General features: G+C 50.2%; 1 protein-coding gene and 1 long non-coding RNA gene across 6 annotated transcripts in view; one reads left to right on the forward strand and one right to left on the reverse strand.

The window, feature by feature from the left end:
• The first annotated feature begins 8267 nt into the window (after nt 1–8267).
• Nucleotides 8268–23204, forward strand: part of RPS6KA2 (ribosomal protein S6 kinase A2) — a 344404-nt gene continuing 329467 nt past the window's right edge. For 3 of the 5 annotated variants that reach the window (XM_078054474.1, XM_078054478.1, XM_078054476.1), the window contains exons 1-3: nt 8268–8431; nt 8704–8799; nt 12498–12557. In XM_078054474.1, coding sequence (XP_077910600.1) covers nt 8737–8799; nt 12498–12557 — 123 coding nt within the window. In that variant the 5' untranslated portion in view covers nt 8268–8431; nt 8704–8736. The remainder of the gene's footprint in view (nt 8432–8703; nt 8800–12497; nt 12558–23204) is intronic. The other 2 variants (XM_078054475.1, XM_078054477.1) reach the window with 2 other exon arrangements.
• Nucleotides 15682–21964, reverse strand: LOC118542430 (uncharacterized). Its single transcript, XR_004920584.2, has 3 exons — nt 21825–21964; nt 17318–17356; nt 15682–15975 (listed from the first exon to the last, which is right to left on the reverse strand). It is a non-coding gene; the product is annotated as an uncharacterized LOC118542430 (long non-coding RNA).

Here is a 23204-nt window from a genome sequence, read left to right on the forward strand (position 1 = left end):
ATCAGAGGGTGGGAAGAGGGGGTATAAAGATTTATGAGAAAAATGTGTTTGGTCAATCAGATGACTAAATATATATTTCTCAGGTGTCTTTAGTCTTTGTCCACAGTTCCTGAAAACACTCAGAGCCCTAAGGCAATATGGGTGTCTTGTGATTAATGAAGGTGACCTTTGGACCTGCCCAAGGGTGCGGCTGGTGCCTGGAAGAGGGCGTCATTCTTCTCCATGGGACTGGAGGGTCGGAGTGTTCAGTCTCACCTCAAGCCCTACCCCTAACCCCACTCCAGAGAGGGGAGAGGAGCTGGAGTGTGAATCCGCCAAGGACCAGTGACTTAGTCAGTCATAACTGTGTAGTGAATCCTCGCTAAAAACTCGAGAGGACAGCTTTCGGGTCCTTTTTTTCTGGACAGCGTCCATGCTTGGGGAACTGGAACATTTCCACTCACCACTGAGCCAGGCCTCAAGCTCCATGCAGACAGAAGCTCCTTTGTGCATGACCCAACCCTACATATCTCTTCATCTGGCTGCTGATTTGCATCCTTTATCACGTCCTTTAATAAACTGGCAAACCGGAGTTTCCGTGAGTTCTGTGAACCACTCGAGCGCATTCATGGAACCTAAGGAGGTCCTGAAAACCCCCAATCTGTATCCTGTGGGTCAGAAGCACAGGTAACAGCCTGGGCCTTGCACCTGGAGACCCCGGCTGCAGTGGGGGGCCGGGGCGGTCTTGTAGGACTGAGCCTCAGCTGTGGGATCTGATGTTGGGTAGACAGTACCAGAACCGGCTTGATTCGCAGACTCCCAGCTGCTGTCTGAGACTGGCTTGGTGTTGTGTGTGTTTGCGTGTATGTTTGCGTGTGTATGTGTGTTGGGGGGGGGGAATGGGTCCAGGAACTCAAAGAGGAGGGGTCCCTTGGGGACTTGGGGGGAAGAACAGAATGGACTTTTCCCAAGACTTTTTATCCTTACAAGAGATACACACTACTTCATTCCCAAAATTAGTCTGAGAATTCAAGCTTAGGTTAAATTTTTTTTAAAAGATATTTATTTATTTATTTGTTTGAGAGAGTGAGTGTACATGTGCGAGCTCGGGGAGGGGCAGAGGGAGAGAGAGAGAATCTCAAGCAGACTCCCCACTCAGCACGGGGTCTGATGCGGGGCTCGATCTCACAACCTGGAGTTCATGATCTGAGCCGAAACCAAGAGTCGGAGGCTTAACTGACTCAGTTAAATTATTCTTAATAAATAGCCCAGTAATACAAAAGAAGCATTTGCTTTAAAAAAAAAAAAGTGCCTTGCTATGATGATTCCTTTACCAGTATTCTCATTAATAGAGTCAATATTGATCTCACAGATTCTACAATTAAAACTAGGGCAAAAAATCCTCATTCTGTCCTTATACCACTTTGGCAAAAATCAGTAATCAAAGCACTCAGATCAAGGCACAGATCCCTTTGGTCCTACACATGTTTTTTGTCTCCCTCTACCACGCCTGACCCTCTGCAGCCTCAAATATTCCTTTGTTTAGCGAAGACTTGACCAAAGACTACATGTGAACTAAGCACTTTGCTTGACCGCAGAGACGCCAGGGACAAGACGGCACAAGACGTCCTGCCCTTGTGGAGCGAAGGACGCGGGACACCTGCTGGCAAGTTGTGCTGCTTGGACGGTCCATGAACCAAGTCAAGGGGGAAAGAGCACTGGACAATTCTGTAACCTTCACCCTTTCCAGGAAATCACCGTGTCACATGTGGGCACGTGCACACACACACCATGTTGATACCTTGTCAAACTCCCTTAGCGACTAATCAATTATCATTTATTAAGCACTAAGCTTGTTCAGCTCTGCGTTGGGTGTTTTGGTGAAGGCAGCGTTACTTGTCTTCTGGGATTGTTAGTGCCTTGTTTCCTGTTCGTAAACACTCTACCACTGCTCACAAAGGGGCGACGAGACGACCCTCCTTTTCTTTTATGATGGAGAATTCCACACTGCTGTCATTATTATTCTATAATTGTGAATATTATAACGTACTTCAAATACTTTCACCAGGAGTAGATATTTGATTCCATAGGTTATTTGGAAGATTTCTATAAATACCGTGTTTTTAGTGATTGTTTATATTCTAAGAAAGTAACTAGCATGGTTTTAAGAATTCATCAAGTACTATTCATACATATGTGTAATTTTCTAAGGTCAGTAAAAATTACGACTGGTTCCAGTTCCTTCCAAAGCCTAGTACTGAGTTGAGGACAGAATGGTCTTCTAAGTTTCACTATTTATAGTCTTTCGTTATTTTTATGGATAAGTTTGTTGCCTTTTTCCATTCTTAACCTGATAAGCGGTGGTCATTTCTTAATACAGAGACTCGATCATTATTAAAACTTCAGTAAATGATGGTAATAGTAATAAATGATCTGTATGCCATCAGCCCTGGGAAAGAAGGGAAATCAGAGAACATCTCTGGGAATGTTCCCGAGTCATTGACCGGGCTTCGTTCCCGACACCCTCCCCTGCCCTCAAAGCCAGATTCTGTGTCCACATTCTGCATACACGCTGCTTCCTTTAAAAGAAACTGCACGTGTTTGACTTACAGATATTAACATTAATGTTTGTGTTTCCAAAAGGAACTTGAGTTGGTCCAACGGGCAATGCTTTAAAAAAAAAAAATCTAGGAATATAATTTTCTTTTAAAACTCTTTCTTGAAGGCATGGGTTACTCATGTGAATTCCCACAGAAAGGCCTGGTGCGCGCCGACCTAGCATCTTTCCGATGAGGCGTAGCTTCGGGAAGACAGCAAACACAGTGTCTTGCTGATGATAGTTTGTTCATGTCTGTTAGTTGAAGGGCAATAGGATTAGCTTTATGAGAGCTGAAATAAATTTTGGAACAAATATGTTTGGCTTGAGGCCACATTAATTTAATTTAAATAAATCCCTGGGAAACACTTAATTGACAGTTACTGCAGAGGACACTGAATTAGGAGAGCGCAGCTTTTGTCTTAGAGCTCGGCAGGACCAGCGCGTTAGGAGACTCCCAACCGGGAAGGCTGGTGAACGTCATGCAGGCTATTTATTTATTTATTCATTTTTACAGGATTGTGCTAACTTCTGGGAAGTATTATTTGTGGGCAAGACAGATGAGTGAGCTGAAGAGGTAAACGTAGATATTTTATCATTTTTACTTCCTCCCATATTGTGTGTGTGTTTTCTTATCTCCAGTGTGAGATTCACGTGACCGGACAGGAAAGTCTTTTGCCAGAGCTGCGTGTGTCCCTGAGTGAGACACCATCAGGACTCGCACAGAGACCCGGGGCCCAGCTGCCAACGGCCCAGGAATCATGGGGCTGGGTCACGTCGACCTTCCTCCCAAGTGAGATGAAAAATTAGTCAGGAGGATTGCAGATAAAAGTTCCTTCTTTAAAATTTTCTCCTAGCTTATAATTTACTTTTTATAGTGAAGAGATGCTGTTTACTCTGTACTCAGCCTTTTTTTTTTCTTCCTTGTGAATAATTTCTTTTGGAAAAAAAAGCTGCTGTTATGGTTCCAAATGTCACGACTCTGTTTTGTTGGAAATGGGGCTTTGGGTATTTCCCATAAAAGGGGCTGATTTGGATTCCAAATACCGTTGGGGTCTTTCTGGACAAACTACGGAATGTTAGTATGTAAAGTGGTTTCTGGAAGCCTGGGAGTTGCCAACTAACATGATGTCCCCTGGGCCCTGGCTCGTCCCCACGGAAGGAAGATGCAAACAAGTGTCTGTATGCACCAGTTTTATTTGGGCCTCTGGTTCCTGATCATTGTAGAACTGTAGCATTCTAGTGCTTTCTGATTTATTGTTATATTCTGTCCTCGTTCCCCAGTGTGCGTTTGCTTGGACCACTGTAACAAAGTAACACAGACTGGCTTACACAACAGAAACTTACCGCCTTGCTGTCCTGGGGGCTGTGGGTCTGGGATGCGGGCATCGCCGGGCCACGCTCCCTCTGAGGGAGCTGGGAAGATCCCAGCCTCCCTCCGGGCTCCCGGAGGTTCCCTGGCTTGTGGCAGCAGAACTCGAGTCTCCCATGGTGTTCTCCCTGTGTCCACACTCCCACCAGCTGCACTGGATTAGGGCCCACTACTCCAGTATGATCTCACCTTGACTAACTACAACTACCGTGAACATCAGGAATAGAGAAACCTCATTAAAGCAGAGTGGGGAGGTTGGGTGGGGGCACTCTCACAACCTATGGTTCACACTGGGAGTCCATTGCAGACCCCACAGGAAGAGCCAGACTAGACCCTACATGGACTTGACCTTGCACATGGACACTACCATCCCAGCCGGAGGAAGAGACACTTCCCTCAGCCTAAAATAGCTCAGCCAAGGAGAAGCCACCAGACTTCCTACTCCCAGCGGCTCTGACAGCCCTCCGTCCTACTTTGCTCCTCACAGAGCCTCCCGCCTCTCCTTTGTCTTCCAGACTCCCCTATGGTTTTGCCACGGCTTGTCTGCCCCAGGTTGCAATTCCTCTCTTACTCCCCCCAAAACCTATCTTTTGCTGGTGGAATAATTGGTAGATTTATTTTTAAGGTTAACCCTACAAAGACCCTATTTCCAAATAAAGTCACATTCTGAGGTGCTAGGGGCTAGGACGTCAGCATGTGAATTTGGGGATGGGGATAGGAGACATCACAATTCAGCCCATAACGATGGATAACATGCCTTTTGTTAAAATTGAGTTGGTTTTGAGGGTTTGGGAGGATTTTGTGAAACTCTGGAGATTGGAAATACCAAGGCTGATGATCATGCCCCTAGAAATTAGTAATTCTCTTCATTTTACCAAATTCTTCGAACATATCAACTTGCAAAATGCAACAGCCTGATATAAACCATGTGGGCCAGTTAAACATGCCCATCACAGCGTGGAGGACTTACCTCAAGCACTAGACCCCTCGGAGTTAGCAGGGTTCCCTGCCCTCAGAGCCTGACACACAGTTTTATGCACTATTGTGGATGAGATGAACTTCAGACCGGTTGGGTCTTCGTGGCAGAATGGGGCCAGAATCAGATTCCTGATCTCACTTCTGTGCTCGGGTGGCTTTAGCCTTCCTTTGGTTATAGGAGACCCACAGGGTGAAGGGGCTCTCTCCCATCCTCCTCTCCTTCCTTCCAGGGCAGGGGACATACCGAGTTCTCCTGTTTTCATTTACTCAGGAGAGTCATTTTTACTGGGGGCCAGGTTTCAGGGAGCGTGGTGCCCGTTCACATCTCATTTTGAAAGAGGACTTTGGCTGCCTCCATTTTGACCTTAAACTTTCCAGGTGGGTTCCTCTTTCCAGCTGGTCTCTTGGCTCAGGGGGAAGACCCTGTGGGCAAAGCAGGTTCCCTGATGGGAAATGAAACTACCCCTCAAGCATAAGGATTGCCCTGAGCCAGCAAGACCTGCCTGTGATTGACTCCGCGACAGTGATCCCTTGCCTGCCTGCACATACCCACCCGCCTTTGCCCCACATTTTCCTTATATAAACCTGGACATGTTTTCCACCTTTTGGAGACAGTCTTTGAGACACTAGTCAGCTGTCTTCCGGGCATTGGCCTCACTGAAACAAATTCCTTTCCTATTTTACCACTACTCGTTTCTCCACCTTTGGGTTTTGTCAGCAGTGAGTGGCCAGAGCTGGTCTGATTGGGATCCCCCCGCCCCCCCAAGCCAGGTGCTCAGACACCCCTGCCCCCCCATTATAATTTCACTATGATTTAGTGGCCAAGGACTCTTGAAATACTCCCCACTCCTTGTCGGCTGTAGGGCTTGCTTCACTAAAGACCCATTTCAGCAAGTATGCTTTGACAGCCATTTTTTCTTGGAAATTGATGCTTGTGGCTGGGATTCCTGGAAATCAGCTGTTTGAGCTGTTAATCCTGTTGAAAATGTTGTTCAAGTTTTCTTGGGATTGGATTGAACACTCTGACCCCGTCGCACATGATTTCTTGAGTCCTTTATTTGAAGCTTTATCCTTTAAGGTATTCAGATAGAACCATTGTCTCCTTTCCGAAAAATTGTCTTTCTCTTCACTAATTGTTCATGCCTCCTAACGCCATGTGAGCTTCTCAGATGTGGCTAATACTTTCCTGGGTCTATTATGTTTTTTTGAAAGTTGTCTTTTTTATTTTACTTTATTTTTTGGTCTTGCAGTTAGTGTGTGTTCATGGTCTTATCTCTTCTCTGTCCGGCACACCTGGTGCCGAGTCTGGGCACGTTGTCCCCAGGGAAGTGCCACGGGCTTAAAAATGAGTACAGAGGTAACTCACCAGAGGTGGTTGTTTTTAAATAATCATCTTGGCTGCTTCAGAAGGCCACGATGCACAGTGACTAAGCCCGGAAATGTGATTCCAGAGCTCCCGGATTACATCTTGTCTGGCTGTCTCCACGGGTCCCTCAGCGCTCCTGGCTCCTTCGCCTCACCTGTGGACGGGCTGAATGATGTCCGGTGCCTCTGTCGGGGCCACATCGGCAAAGTTTAAAAAGAGCCATCAGGCTGAATCGTGAACCGTATTTTCAGCAATTCCTAGAGATATGCCTTTTAATAAGAGCTCTTTTGTGTCTGATGACAGCTGATCGTGGTACGGTCCGAGCACATCAGCCGGAGGCTGGGCTCCTGGGCTGGTTGTCCTCCTCAGTGGGAGGCAGGGGGCTTGGCCGGTCATCACAGGAGGTCCCAACCAACGTCCCTCTCCATAGGCCTTCCCCAAACAAAAGGATGATGTTTCCCTTCAGTCTGCCTCCCTCAGAGTGCTGGTGGAAAATTCCAGAACGTGGAAGTTTTATAAACACCCAATAAGGAATTCAATTTCACTTCCCTCCCCACTGCCTTTCGGGGCTCCATGTTCTCAGTCGTTCAGGTATAACGATCTTGACATCCCACCAGCACTATTTTTATGTCAATGATTTCCCTATTTTTATTATGTAAATATCGTTTCATTTTATGTTATTAATCTGTGACCTCTTACCCTATGCCCCAAGCTACCTTATTAGAGTGAACACATTGAAACCCTTCGCTCTGCTCTATCAGCGAATGCTTTGAAAACAACATTATTATTTTTATTTTGGATGGAATTAATTTTCACGATCTTACTGGCCTGATTTTGTAGATAAAGTGCCTCCTAAATCAACACTAAGAATGGAATGGAGCCTCTCCTGTTAACTCTGACTCTATTTGCTCTGAAATATAAAGTATCTGGGATTTGAGCTAGTTTATTTATTTTTTTTTTTGTAAGCAACTGGATTTCTTAGTGACTTTATAAAGATGAAAAAGACAAAGGGATTGATAATTTTTGGAAGCAGTAAGCCATTTTCTTATATATTCTTCTCAAAGGTAAAGGAATTTGCTGTAGAAATGAATAGAGGTATTCGACTTTAACACTGTTTCCCAAATGGGGACCAAACATCAGATTAGCACGTAGAAGCCTGGGAGATGAATCTTTTATTCTGGGAGAGAAATGAGAAGGAATGGTGGATGGAAATGTCTCCTTGAGACACGCACACGTCCTGATCCCTCTCGAGAGAAATTGGGATCACCGGTCCTTCATTTCCGGTCCTGCCCTATGGGTGGGTGCCTTCGGGCACGTTCCTTCTCTGTGAGCCTCAGGATTTTCTCATCTATGAAAGTGGATTGTTAAATCCACATTAGATGGAAGTTAAATGAGAAAATGTGCAAGATGCGCACAACATTATTCCTGGAACTTGGTAAACGATTGACCCTACATTGTTTGAATTAATATCCCCCCCACCAACTCTTGTCCTGACTTGGACAGGTGCTGTAATTGGCGGTTTAACCAGCCCACTTTGCTTTCGTTCCCCCCGCCCCGCCCCAAGCCTCAGCCGCCTCGTGGCTGGGCCGCCGGGGCCAGGATCGTGCGCCCGGGCGAGGGGGCTGGACGGGACCGCCCGGCGCGCAGGGAGCGGGGCCTCCGGGCCTCGGGGGCCGCAGCACCTGCCGCCCCCCCACCCCCCCTCCCCCGGCCGCGCGGTCCTGCGGCCCGGCCCTGCTGCTCTCCTGCGGGGGGCCCAGCGCCCGGGATGGGGTGGGCGGCGGGGAGGAGGCGGGAGGCCCTGCTTCTGCTGCCCGGTGCGCGGCAGTTCCGACACCAGGATTTTCTTCAGCATCCGAGCAGGAAAAGCCGCTCCCCTGCACCTGGCTTCCTGCCTCATCCCCTCGTGTCGGGCCAACGGGGGTCTCGTGGGGCTTAGGGAGTGGTTGGCGAGGGAAGGGGTGTGTGTGTGCGCGCGTGTGTGTGCGCGCGCGTGTGCCGCGCCGGGAGGGAGAAGGGCAGAGTCTGCCGCAGGGCCCCCTCCTCGCTTCCCCTCTTCCCAGCCCTTGGTTGCTATGCAGTTTCTATGGCAGCAGCATCCTCAGACCCAACTTGCACCCATCATTTAGAGCTAATTAAGGTAAAATAGTGGGGGGAGGGAAGGAGGGAGTGGCAATGGAAGGGGGAGGGGCGAGGCCGGGAAGCGGCGCGGAGGCTGCGGGTGCGGGTCCCGTGGGGTCTGGGCTCTGCTCGTCGGCCCAGCGCGGCGGCGGGAGCGGCAGCTCGGCGCGCAGCCCCCTCGGCCCGCAGCCATATTGCAGACCCCGGCCCCCCGCCCACCCCCGGGCCCCTCTCCCCGCGCTGCCTGCCCCCTCTCTGCACTGCTCGGTGCCCCTGCTTCTTCTCTCCCAGCACTTGGTCAGACGGAAAGGAAAGTTTTAAAAAATGCCGATTGCACAGTTGCTGGAGCTATGGAAAAAGATCGAGGTGGAGCCCATGGAAATAGAGGTGAGTACCAAGGAGAGAAGAATGCATTCTGCAGGAGCCTAACTGTGGCTCGCGGGATGTCTCATAGAATGGATTCGTATTTACTGGGGACTTTTATGTGACAGAACCTTGAATATTTAATGTGTGCAGAGCTGTGTATGTCGTGTCCTGTGGATGCATGCGCGTGTGTGCATGCATGTAAACATTATGTACACAGGTGCCCACCCACGGGGCGCTGGGTGGGGTGTGAATTAAATGAATGAAAGCCAGTGCGTTGAAGGAAGAAACTGTTGCTCTTAAACCAAACTTCAGGATGCTTCCTGAGCAATGTGTATATCTTGGAAGTCTTCACGGGCTTCCAAACTAATCTGCATCCGTTTGATTGTCCTTCAACAAGTGGCTTTACATTTTAAGAGCTCCATTTGCTACAGTCGAGGATGAAACCAGGGGCAAAACAGTGATGACTTCTTAAGAAACAGAAGGCATGAAGATAATGCAGGGTTAATAGTGTGTGTGCCTTTCAGTAAAGAGGAGTTGTTACAAATAAGGAGAAAAGATAATGAAATGTAAGTGTCGGTGGCCCCTCCCCAGGGCTGGCTGGTGGGTGTCCTCTCTAATACTCTTTAACTACATGCTTCCCCAGGGTCCTGGAACTCTCTGGAAGTCTGGTCCATAGAATTAGATCTCCTTAATTTGAATTATAGATGATCAACACACATTTGTCCGTGAAGGGTCAGTCCCTCGTCCATTATTAGACCATCTACTGGATTCTTAGACGTACCCGTGCTGTGTCTCTAGCAACTCAGATTGCTTTCCCAAATGGCAAATTCTAATAACTTGCTAAATGTTTACTAAGTCCAAGCTTTAATTTTTGTCTTATCTCCTATCCCAGCATCATGTCTGTAAATTCAATTCTTCTTTTAAGTGTTACTTATGTTTATATGTACAATCTCTATGTTGAGACATTCACGTAACAATTTTAAACTGAATGGGAGATTCTGTTTTAGAAGAGAATTTACTTAGTGTTTTAAAGTGCTTTTTTGGGGAGCCAGACTAACTTAATGCTTGTACTATACACTGATGTTCGACAGAGGGGGTAGAGCACCGCATAGATACGAAGCCTATTTTTTGATGGAAGAATGTACCATTGCTGCCGATGACTAGCACCCAAGTCTAGAGAGGTGACACCCCCGCTCTTTATGTCATTGACTATTCTGTTTGCCCAGGATGTCGTTCCTGGCGTCCAAGACAGTGCCTTAGAAAGAGCCTCTCACAAGGGTTGCTAATTCAGGGCTCTTTTTTTTTTTTTTTTTCTTTTGAGAGAGATTTGAGTTTTTAAAGAAAGTGAATGAATGAATTGAATTAAGAACGATTAGCCAGGAGTTCTCTGACTTCCTGGTGCTTTCTGAAGCCCTCTTAGTAATCCAAACTGTGTCTGTGGTGGAGACCCAGCTCCCAGCCCCCGCACAGCTGGGCCCCACAAAGAGGGGGAGGATTTGGCTTCGGGCAGAGAAAGGAGGACAGAAGTGGGGAAGCGAAGGGGCTTTGCATAATTTCTCAAGGGGCTCCAGACTTCACATCACTGCTGCTGACCGAAGCTCTAAGGAGCTGCTGGCGTCGGAAATATTTGAGATCGACTGAAAATGGGCCAGCAGTGAATATATTCATGTTGTTCAAATATGTCACAGACCGCACTGCCTTGCCACCCCATTTAGAGGGCAAATTTTAAAAGTTTTTGAGGTTGATGTACATGCCACAACAAATCACGAAAATTGGATAAAGTAGATGGTCTCAAAGCCAAAGAAATTTTCTTCAAGCTTCCTGGGTAGATGTTTGAGGATTGCATACCCTTTGCAGTATGCTTTATGGAGACAGAGCATCCAGTCCCATTGCTTTGGAACCCAGAAAATCAGAGCTTTTTCTGGAAAGGTTAAATGTGAAGCCTTGGTCCCGAAGTCCTTCGGGTCCGGGGGCGTCCTCTGAATCCACACAGATGGGAGATCTGTCTGCTCTGGAACTGAGAGGCTCATTTTGCTTTCCACGTTTGCGCGTGTTTTATGTTGTATGTTACTAAAATATCTCACATGTCAAGACATTGGGCAAAACACATGGAGCACGTTTGGCCTCTGCACTCCACACAAAATACCACAAAATCCTTGCGTGAGAAGTTTCACATGCTCTTCCTATAAGAGAATCTGCTATACGGCGCACGTGATTCTATGATTTGCTTTTGCACAAATTTAACAGGACTAATGGCTGGTTTCCCAGTGCTAGGGACCAACACTCTGGGATTCCAGTTCTTCTCTAACTTAGGAGTCGCCCTCCCCTTGCCTTGTTTTCTTGAACTGGCCTGGGTTGGGTTTGAGGCTCACTGTACTGGACACACCATTATCTTTACATAAACCAGCTTTGCCTCAGCACGTAGATGGGGGAAATTCATTTGATTATCGAGGGAGAGTATTTGCGGTTTTATGAATTGTTTTGAAATATTTCGGGTGGTATATTTGACCAGTTAGATGTATTTTCAAGGAAACGTATGCTAATTAAAAACTGGGCCCTCCATAAAATCGCTGAAGAATCTGGCCTTAAAAAGCAGCATACATATGATGTTTTAGTGGCTTTCAGCAGGCTTTATCGCGGCCAAGGGCATGCCTGGGGTGGGGCGGGAAGGTGAGAAAATGGGAGACAGGATGAGTAAGGTGGTGGCGGAAGGCTGCCCACAGGGGCTTGCTGACCCATTTATCCCCTTTTCATGTTCTTTTAAAGGAATAAGCATGACCTTCCTTTCTGGGATGTCATCATGCATTAAAGAAAGGAAAAGCCCCTGTCTTTAAACAATGCAGATCAAATAGGACTCCCCGACATCTCACGGTCTAGCTTGTCCGTTGCTGGTTATCTTAGAGCCGCTAGGTGAGCAGACCGCCTGGAAGTGAGGGACCCAGCCGGCTTGGGGTGGTGGCGGGCAATGGTGCCCGTGCTGCGAGCCGGCTGGCTCTGCTCCCCGAGCTCTCTCCACATCCCTCCGTAGGTAGATGCTGTTAACGTTCCAGAGGTATATAGGGAAACTGAGGCCCAGGTTAAGCAGTTTGCTTTAAGTCATGATGCAGTAAGCAAGACTCAGACCCAGACCCTCCTGGTGAAGCCTTATCCTACAGAAACACTCTGCTTTATGTGTTTATGGGCCAGGAACTTGACTCTGTCCGAGTTTAGTCATTCTCTGAGTGTCAGCTGAGAGATTCCGTCCAAACAAGAATGGTCGCAAATGCCTTCCATTTGTCACTTCTCTGTTTCTGTCTGTTAGTCGTTGAACCCCCACTCGAATCCATAGCCCCTGCCTTGCTGGTCAGGGAGTTACGTAAATCAGTAAATCACCTGCTTCTTTCACGTGTGGCCGGAGTTATACACGCTTGGCTGATGGAGTAATTTACAATTGTGGATGTAAACACTCTGTGCTTTATTCACCGCCTGTTACGTTGAATACATTTCCTGGCAGGAGGAAGCCTGCGGTGCGTTCCTTCCAGGCAGGAAAGATCCATTTCCTGCCTGGAGCTGCACGAGGTTTCAAGTAGACACAGGTGGGAAGGGGCCTTGGCTTAGTTGTCCTGTTCTGCTGCGCTAATAGGGAATAGCTCGTTCGCCCTCGTATTGATTACCGGTGTGATGCTCTTTACAAGAGTGTTGCCATGCTAACGCCATTCAATGTGTATCTTTGTTGTCAGACCGCCGAGGAGGATCTTAACCTGGACTCGGAGCCCACCATCGAAGATACCGTGGAAGAAGTAATTATACGTGTTTTATTATAGCCTGATTCTTTGGGGAGGAAGGTGGGGTGGAGGGAGGAACGGCAGTTTGAAATTAACAGCCCGTGAGCGGTTATTTTAGTGAAATATGTGTGTGTAAACATACACCTGCACAGATACATACATGCACACGTGTTTGCTGTGTATATGACAGTCAATACATTTCCCTCAAAAGGGATACATGAAACAGGAGGAAAAATCACAAACCAAGGTAAAAGGCATAGTTTTTGGGCATGGGCTTTTCCGAGGGAGATGGCGTATTATCACCAATAAAGACAGGCGTGTGGAGTAACCAGCCGGGGCACGAAGTGATACATAATTTCACCTGCGGGAAGGCCTCTGAACACGTGTGAGGCTGTGCTCTCGGAGCCCCGAGAGCAGAGTAGGGAAGGGCCCCTCTGTGGGGAGCAGGTCAGGAGGGGAGGCTGGGAGGGGAGACGGGGGATGTGGAGCGGGCACCCTGCAGGGGCGTGGAGTGGGAAAGAGCCAAGGGCATTAGCTGTCGCTGGCGATGTCAGCCTGGGTTCCACGCTGTGTGGGGCACATGCCTGACCCGGGCGGCAGGAAACGGGGTTCGCCCTCAAGGGAGCGGAAAGCTCCAGACCACCCCCGAGGTCTTGGGGGACGTTGTGGTGCCAGCAAGCACGCTCTGAGGGGCCTGGGACAGGAAAGCGCTACAACCCAAAGGGGAATCACAGCCAAAGGAAAGGGATTCTGTTGGAGCAGCCGCACATTGACCGCTTGTGAAGAAGTGCCCTCCGCGGGGGAAGGTTGACAAGGCAATTAAGCAGCTTTCATTTCCTGAGTTGCTCAGTGATGCACCACTTGGAAGCATGAAAGTTGTAAGATGTGCAATTCTGTTGCTTTTTATAAAACAGCTGGGAAGGTCTGGTAGCTGGGAGGGGTGGATCAGTGAACATTGCTGGCTTTACAAAATGGTCTGTTCGGGTGCTAAAAACTGTCTGTCAAAATGCATGCCCGCCAATCTGCATTTTCAGCCCAGTGCCACCGGATCTTATGATCACATGACATGATATGTTGGTTAAACAAAGAGAAAGGGCACAGAGCGGCCTCATCTTTAGCTGGCGGCCTTCCAGCTCTGCTCTGCAAGCAGCCCGGCTCGGCTCCTGGCTTTGCAAGGAGCTTCCAGCGTTCTTGAACAAAAGGTTTGGCCTGGGGAGTGCTTTCCTTCCGTGGGAGAGTAGGTGTAGCCCTGTTTTTGCCAATTTCACGGAGGTGAAAGGCCAAATGGCCTTATGAGCCGGAGACTTACTTCCCTGAGAGGACAGGACAACTGGACAGGTCCCCGGGAGGGCCAGTGGATAAGGAAGGAGGCCCTCCTTGCAGACTAACAAGGTCCAATGCCCAGGGTCTCAGAGAAACCAAGCCACGCCTGACTGCCACCTTTATTTACACTTTGCTAGGCATTTGTGGGAATTTTGATCACCAAAAACCCGCGGTGCGTTCCTTGCAGGCAGATTGCCTGGTACATTAGCAGCCCGGTTCAGGAAGCTCTGCGGCGCGGAGCTCACACGGCTGGTGCCGAGCCTTCCCCTGGTAGGGCCATCCCGAGCGCCACGCCTGTGCGACAGGGTGTGCTCAGAAGTGCTTATGCAGGGGCACCTGGGTGGCTCAGTCGTTAAGCATCTGCCTTCGGCTCAGGTCATGATCCCGGGGTTCTGGGATCGAGCCCCATATCGGGCTCCATGCTTGGCTTCCTCTCCCACTCCCCCTGCTTGTGTTCCCTCTCTCGCTGTGTCTCTCTCTGTCAAATAAATAAATAAAATCTTAAAAAAAAAAAAAGTGCTTATGCAATTAACAGAATCTTTTTAAATTTTAATTTTATTATTTTTTATTATGTTAATCACCATACATTACATCATTAGTTTTTGATGTAGTGTTCCATGATTCATTGTTTGCGTATAACTCCCAGTGCTCCATGCAGAACGTGCCCTCTTTTTTTTTTTTTTTTTTTAAGATTTTATTTATTTATTTGAGAGAGAGGATGAGAGGAGAGAGAGAGCACATGAGAGGGGGGAGGGTCAGAGGGAGAAGCAGACTCCCTGCTGAGCAGGGAGCCTGATGCGGGACTCGATCCTGGGACTCCAGGATCATGACCTGAGCTGAAGGCAGTTGCTCAACCAACTGAGCCACCCAGGCACCCAGAACGTGCCCTCTTTAATACCCATCACCAGGGTAACCCATTCCCCCACCCCCCTCCCCTCTAGAACCCTCAGTTTGTTTTTCAGAGTCCATCGTCTCTCATGGTTCGTCTCCCCCTCCAATTTCCCCCACTTCAAGAATCTTTTTTTAAAAACAGATTATTTATTTGAGAGAGAGAGGGAGTGCATGAGCACGGACAGGGGGAGGGGCAGAGGGAGAAGCCGACTCCCCACTAAACACAGGCTCCATCCCAGGACCCGGAGATCATGACCTGAGCCAAAGGCAGACGCTTAACAGACTGAGCCACCCAGGCGCCCCTAACAGACTAAGAGAGAATCTTTTAATTCACTCACAATATTTATTTCCTAAGATCTCCTAGTCTCAGGGTGTCTTATCCTTAACATTTTGGGTGGAAATGCAGGTGCTGATTTGTTGCAGTAAAATTATTCGACCTCTTTAAAGTTATTTTTGATAATGGGAGGTGAGACACAGCAAATTATTACTATTTCCCGATGGTAGAATATCAATTTAACTTTGACTCTTAATAAACGAAGGAATAATTTCCAAACAAGTTTTAGGAGTATTTTGCAGGACGCAATGCTGCTATGTGACGGGTTCATGGTGTTTGCAGGGACCCTGAGACATAATGGGCGCTTCCTGAGGTTTCTGATAGACGATGCTGGAAGCAACATGCAGGTCCAGCCACAGCAGATGGGTGTTTTCACAACTGTCTGAGGGTTGGTGGGAAGCAAGCGCTTCCTTGTGCGTCCTCTTGGGCCTTCAGAGTGGAACTGCGGGGTCTCCTGTAACTGAAGGATTTATGGCTCAGACACGGGAGGGAAGTCAGCAGAAAAGTTTCACACTGTTGGCCAGTCTGACATGTATGATGATGAAAAACCCTATTTAGGAAAAAAAAATCATTCAAATCAACAATAGTTGATTCATTCAATCAAGAATATTTATTGACGCCCGGTGGGCAGAACATGGTGCCCAACATGGGAAGATGACAAGGAAAGTGGGTGCATCCTGGAGGCATGCGGGAGGGGACGCGGGAGGGGACTCAGGAGCCGCTGCGGCCTTGTGGTCACTCTGATTCGGCGACTGTGTGTGGCATCTTCATAAGGATACATTTTAAAGCATAGAACACACTTGGGACATCTTATGTATAAATATCTCAATGTGTGGTTCTCGTCCAGTTGTATTTCACGTCACGGCTCCGTCCATGGAAGAACGTCTAGAATAAAGATTGCAATTGAGACAGGAAGTGGGTGTGAGTGCCACGTGCCTCTCCTCACCATTGCAGAGGGAAAGGCTCCCCCCTACCCGGGGTGCCCGTGCAAAAGAAAAAACCCTCAGCTGATCGCGTCAGGAAACGTTTCTTCAGCTGTGTCTTTCAGGGGTTATTGGGAGGGACTCACAGTCCTGGAAGGGAAATCCGGGAGCAGAGAGTTGACCCGTGAATGTGTGGGAGGCGCCTGCTTTGTGAGATTTGCACTCCTGTTCCCTGTCTCCTTTTGCAGGTTACGTGTTGCAAAGCTGGGTGGGAGGTGAGGATTTAGGACCCTACCAGAGTACAAGGTTGACTGCAGAATCGCATGCTTCGCTTGGGCTCACACTGCAGGATTTGTCCACGGGTGACTGAGCCTAGGTGTCTGGGGAGCCCTGTCATTGGTCCCTGGGGGCAGTGGTGTGTGGTGTGGTGTGGGGAGGCAGGAAGGAGAGGTCCCCTTCCAGGATGCGGAAGCCAGGCCTCTAAGCACCGCTCAGCCCCAGACTTCGCATCCCCACACAACCCTTAACCTTCTGTCTCTGGATCACAGACAACAGGTGTTTTAGACAAGTTCCTAATTTCACAGAACAACAACCTGTGAAAAATACTGGAATTCGGTGTATGCATTTTTAAAGTGCTTAGATATCAGGGTTATGGTTATTATTAAAGACCACTTTCTTGTCGACTTCAGAAACAAGGTCCAGATAAGTTATTCTCCACATTAGCATGATTTTACTTTATTTCCTCAAGATGACTGGGGTGTTTCCCTGTCCCCCCTGAGCTTCTACTCCGGGTTTTGATAGCAGAGATTCTAGCATCTGTAGGCAGAACAGAGTGGGGGGGGGGGGTGGCATCTGCTGAGGTCAGCTACCTCTTGGTGGAGAGCTCTGTGGGGGGCAGAGGGGGGTACCAGGGCAGAGAAGACAACTGCGGCCCGTCTGAGGATGCTTGAAGATGCAGTCCCCACTGCCAGGCCCCTGGCCTCTCCTCAGGGGTCAGGTGGAACAATGGCGGTTATTTGGGGCAGGATGTTCTGTCAGCGTGACCTCCTTTAATGACCAGCAGCCTGACTCCCAAGCAGCTACAGCTTGGACCCCTTGATTTCTCAGCTTGGGGGAGGGAGGCTCGAGCAAGGCCAGGGAAGAGATTTGGGGGAGCATGGAGGACCCTTCATGCTTGAAGGAGAGAACAACCCAAAAGTGTTATCAGAACCCTCTGGGCTAAAGTCATGGTCAGAGTGGGATGTCACCCGGGTCGGGGCTGAGCCACCCTGATCACCTGTAGGTTCCAGCGTATCTTCTCTTACCTGTCTCGCCCGGGGGATCTAGACAGGGTTCCCCTGTTCCTTTAAAAAAAGAAGAAACAATCCAAACTGGTTTGAATAGAAATGAGACAAGAAGAATAATGAAGCCTCAGAACTAATAAAGCAATTAAGAGCAAAGCAATTACAGTTTAAAGCGAGAGTTAGCAGTTTGGAACAGAGATGGTTGGTCTTCCGAGCCCTGCTCATTCTCTGCCTGCCTGTCGGGTGCTCGTCACGTCTCCTGAAGCTGGCATCAGCCGCGTCACCTCCGCCCTGTCAGCCTGTTTATGTTCCTTCTGCCTTCCGTTTTTCTGTCCAGCAGAACACAGGCTTGCGTTCAGTCCTCAGGGAGACTCTGGAGAAGGCGCGGTAACCAGAATGTGTGGAGGGAGGGCCGTGGGCTGAGGCGGTGAGAGCCCGTCTGTGTGGTCACGGCGGGCTGGGCAGCACCACGCACTCGCGCCTCCCGGGGCAGGAGTGGAGGAGGATGGGCCGTGTCGTCGGGGAAGCCGCTGCAGCACGCCCCTGGGTCGGCGGGAGCGCTCTGCGAGCATCCACGCGAGGCCAGACGTCCGGCTCTTCGCACGCGCCCAGCCCCGCGGCCGGTCGTCCGTCACCACCGGGCCTTCGCGCCCGTCACCGCTGGTCACAGGATGGCCTCGGCTGCTTCCGCGGCCGAGACGCTCGTCTTTCTGCTTCCATGACAAAGCCAGCAGCCGGCCCGTTTCTGGGGGGCCTTCCCTCTGACGATACGAGGACTGCCTCGACAGTGCTGGCCCTGCGCGCCCCCGGGGACCCTGTCCCGCTGTCTTACAGCACCCCGCCCGGGGGCAACGCGGGCCCGTGTTTGGGCGAGCAGAGCAGATTACCCGCACGGTGTGTGTCCGGACTGGAGCCAGTGTGAACGAGCAGGGGGCCGCGGGGGACAGGCCAGCAGCGGAGGTGGTGGCCGGTCACATAAAGAATGTGCTGCTTGTCGGGGGCCGAGGGTGCTGACCCATCCATCACAGCCAGCAATACCCGTGGCCGGGTAGCTGCTAAATCACAAAGCAAACACCTCGTTAAAGCTGCACTTCAGCCCAGAGCAGGGCTTGGAAAAAGCCCTAAGATCAAGTGTGGGGTGTCCTGTAGGGCCTCCTGTGTTTGAGCCTCCAGGGAAGGACGGCGCACCAGTCCCACCAGAGAGGAAGCCCAGTGACTCGCTGGAATAAGAACGCCGCCTCTTAACGCGAATCTGATTTCTATCACCTTCCATCCTTGCTAAGCCGCGGAGAGGTGGGAGGGAGGTCCCTTACTTTCCCTCGGTTTCTCAGGTGGTGAAATTGAGGCACCAAAAATGCTGTGATTCACTCAGTATAATGCAGAGCCAACAAGTAAGGGAATTTCAAGCCAAAGCTATTCACGCTGCTGTGCTTTCTAATCCTAGAATCACTGATTCCCCGGTGTAGCTGATGGTGGCTGATGGCTTTTTGGCTACTGGGATCAGGGCCCAGGTCAGACGCTGTGGCTTGTCTTCTCCTCTGGGCTTAAAGCAAGGTGACAGGTGCCTCCCCGGCCCACACACGGGAGGCCTCGGGCAGCGTCCCTGCAGCCATATCCATGCTTCCTGGGGCTGTGGGGGAACTCAGGGTCTCTACATTGTCACACTGGGATTCTCTCTCCTTTCCTCTTTTCAGAATTCTCTCTCCCGTTCTCTTCAAAGTGGGAAAATACAGAATTGGTTTCTATGTGTACCAAAACATCCAAGAATTACAAAAGTTCCTTATCTTCTGTTAACCTCAGATGGATAATTTGAATATTTATGGTAAGAGAGGATACTTGTATCCTCCATAGTGATGCTCTATGTGTGGGGGTAAAATTCAAAGTATCAGGTGGAGAATTGTGTAGTGTATGACCGTTCAGATATTTTGAGGGAATAAAGAGTAAAACAGCAGAACTGTACTCGTGTAACAGGTGCAGCTGTGAGCTGAGTGTGGAGACACAGACTTTGCAATTTATGTGAGTCATAAACCTCTCTAGGGAATCGTTAAGACATATTTTTCTCCAAGATGTAGTACCAAAACACCCCTCAGTGCCAAATGCGTGTTGAGTAAGCAGCCAGCTGGGCATCGGCAGCGTCTCTGCCCTCCGTCTCTGTCCTGGCCCGGCTTCCCTGGGTGCCGGTGGGGGGCTCGGGTCCCTCGGCCCTACCCCAGTTCCCATCCTCCCCAGAACGAAGGGAGCAAACGGTGGGCGCAACTTATATGCAAAGAACTCGAAGTCTCTTTGAAGACCTAGTTTGGGGAGCATCTACTGTCTATTTTAGGCTTGACAGAAACATGAGTAAGACCTCCTGTTCTTCAGGAAGTCATAATTTTTGAGGATTCAGACACATAAACGCCTGTTTCCAGAGTAATAGGATAAATACCAGAGGGTGATTTCTAGATTCTTCTCGAAATGACGAGGGTCTCTGGCTATGTGGGGGACCACAGGCCCTGGGCACATGCCTGGTGGGAGCCAGCCCTCCCCTCCCCCCCACCTCCTCCCACCCTCCCTCCTCCTTAATTCTCCCGGCAAATGTCTGAGTGAGCGCTGTGTGCCTGGCACTGTGCCAGGCTCCGGGGACTCAGTGACTCAGATAACAGAGACAGACTAAAGTCTCTGCCGCATGGACCTTCCATTTTAGTGTTCTTTCAAATAAGCAACTAAAGGAGACCATTCCATTCCAAGTGGTGTAGGGAGAGCAGTGGGGATGGAGAGTGAGGGGGGCCATGTCAGCAGAGTGGTGGGTGGAGAAGCCCCTCTGGGCTGGTGGGGTTTGTGTTGGGACTTGAATGAGGGGACACACCAGCTAAGGAACGTGGGGAAGACAGTTCCAGGCGCGGGGTGGGTGTGGCGGCCGGGGGAGCGCAGAGCCCAGCGTGGAGAAGGCGAGGTGCAGGGCCTTGGGGACCCGGCTCAGGTCTCTGGGTGTTACTCTGGATTTTCTGGGAAGCTGCAGGGACTTCTAAGCAGGACCCTCCCTTGGAGCTCATGCGAGAAGAGTAGACTCCGGGAGGCTGGTGCAGGCGAGCGGCGGGGTGCAGTGCACGGCTAGCAGGTGTTTGTCGGCTGCCCGGGTACGGCATCCAGGCATCCAGGCAGCCGGGGCTCCTTCCCAGACTGCTGTGGCAGCTCCACGGACGGGCTCAGGCAGCAGACATTCATGCCCACAGTTCTGGAGGCTGGACGGCTGACCTCGAGCAGCCAGCCGTTGCTTCCTTCCAGGCTGGGAGGGAGAGCCCGGGGCAGGTGCCTCCCGAGCCCGGTGTTGCCGGCCGTCTCCCTGTTCCTGGGCTTGCGCACACGTGGCCGGGTCCCTGCCTCCGTCCTCACGGGATGTTCTCCCTGTGTCTTTACACAAGGAGTCCATCACATTGGATTAGAGCCCACCCAGTTGATGACTGACTTCTTAGCTAATTATGTCTGCAGTGACCCTCTTTTCAGATAAGGTCATGTGCTGAGGTCCTGGGGTTTAGGACTTCTGAGGGCAGAGTTCAACCCATAACAAATACAATGTTTGAGAAACTCAGTTTTCTTGGTTTCATGGGTCTGGGGCTCAAAGTCTTTGGCGCAGACCCTGCTTTTTAGGGCCTGAACTAAAACCCACGCGTGTACGCTGACTAGGTTTGTAGCAATTTCTTCTTCCACACCAGCCAAGCAGCGTGTGGGGCTCCCTCTGACTTTGGGCAACCCCAAGCTCCCGGTGGTGGGGGTGCCTAGTTTGGGATGAGAGCACGTTTTGGGGTGATTTTGCCTCAGACACCCGACCTCTGCCGGCACAACTCTCCCCCTCGGTCAGTCCCTGTCCCTCTTGGAGCGTGGTCATGGGGGATGATGCTTACATGGCAGCAGGAGGAGGGAATAAAACACAAATCGTGACACATGCTGCAGAAACCCTCCCCTGTTCTCAGCCACGAGGCCCCCACCCCGGGCCCTCTCCTGACTTCACTGCGGTGTGCCTCTGGGGGGGGCCAGGGGTGGCCAGCGTGGTGGGGACAACGCGTGTCGAAAGAGCCACGGGCTCAGAGCTTTTTAATTTTTACGTTTTCTTGCTCTGCAGTTAGGCCCCTTTCTTGGGCTTTCATCTTGCCTTCCTGCAGGCCTAGGAAACCGCGTCTTCTGCCCCTTCCCGACACCTGACGGGCCCCGCGGCCGCTGCCTCCCAGAGAGCGGGTGGCCTCCATGCCCAGAAGGCCGCGGCAGGGGCCCGGGCTTGCAGACACCTTTAACAACACAGGGAGGGGTGGGAATACGCAGCTTTCTTTTCAAGTATGGGGAGGCCGTGCGCTCCGTCCTTCGTGACCAGTGAAGCGGCTCTGCTCTATTTACGAAAAGCCAGCACGCTCACTATGGGAAACTGGAGGACGGTTGGCAGTAGGTCTCACGAGCGCGGCTGACGGACCCCGGGGACCCGGAGTATTGCTGTGGGGTTGTCAAGGCGCATGTAGAAGTCAACCCAGAACCCCGCCTTCGCCCGGCCCTGGCCTACCTGCACTGCGCAGCCTTCTGTTCCCTGGGTCTGGCCGCCCCAGCTGTGCTCAGGTCCGGAGGGAGGCAGAGGGGGCGGAGGCGGGCCTGCTCCCTGACGGGGCGCGCTCCCTCGCAAGTCTGACCGTCACCTGGAAAGTCTGATAAAGCTGCAGAGCTGGCCTAGCAGGTCTCGGGGGGCCTGAGAGTACATTTCTAATCAGCCTTTTCCCCAGGGGTGTGGTGCTTCTGGTCTTCAGGCCACACCTTGAGTCCCCAAAGCAGGGAACCCTCAGAACAAGGGCAAGATACACTTAGAAAAGGCTTTTCTAGAAGCAGTGCGGTAGACTGGGCAGTCTCTGAGAACAATGTCATTGACTTCCAAATCCACTTTTTTTCCAAGCAACTGGCGTTAGGTCATGGATTTGTCTTGTTGCTAATATCTGTAGTCATTGCTCCATCACAAGTATTTTGCTCTATGTATGGAGAATACTAATTTATTCAATAATTCAACTCATGATCTATTGGGAGGGTAGATATTTGTCATTTTCTATTTTAGTTATTACTATTTTTAAGCAGCATGAGTTTATGATCTTACGGCTCGGGAGAGCAGACACCCGTGGTCACTGGGCTCAGCTCGGGCATTGGTGGGGCTGCGTTCCTTGTGGGAACTCCAGGGCAGAGCCCGCTTTCTTATCTCAGTCCACACCCTGGGCTGCCGGCCCTGTCCACCTTCAGAGCTGACAGCACGGCATCGCGTCTCTGCTCTGACGTCTGCTTCGGCCCTCACATCTCCCTCTGACTGTGGTCCTTCTGCCTCCCTCTGATGAGGACCCTGGTGACTGGCAATCGTTTTTAAGTTGGTAAACTGAACTGCTCAAACGTCTCTATTATAAGGCGAGAAGCAAGTCCATTTAGTTTTACATTTAGAAAATAATATGAAGTAACTAAACTCTCAGGTATGGCACATTCCCCCATTCCTGTTCATTCCCTCCCTTTTACCTTCCTTAAAGGTTGCTCTACGAATAGCAAATATTTATTCACTTATCTAGGAAATATTTCTTCAGCAGCTCTCCTGCAAAGGGCAGTTTGGAAGATGTAGTGATGAATGACTCATGTCCCCTGGCTTCAGGGTTTCTGTTGGATAGAAGAACTGATAATTACAGTACAAGGCACACCATGATACATTCCTAAGGACAAGGCAGAAAGTTACTTTAAACAAAGCGGCCAAGTTCGTAGGGAAAACACGAAGAAAGCAACAAGGCAGAGAGCACTGTGATTCAGCTCACAGGGAGCCCAAGCAGTGGTTGTGTTCGCTTCTGATTGCCCGGTATGAAATGACCACACAGGTGAGGGTTCCAAGCCACAAAGGCCTAGAGATCTGGAGGTCAGAAGTGCTAGA

The sequence above is a fragment of the Halichoerus grypus genome, chromosome 9 (genome assembly GCF_964656455.1).
Source record: "Halichoerus grypus chromosome 9, mHalGry1.hap1.1, whole genome shotgun sequence".
NCBI lineage: Eukaryota > Metazoa > Chordata > Mammalia > Carnivora > Phocidae > Halichoerus > Halichoerus grypus.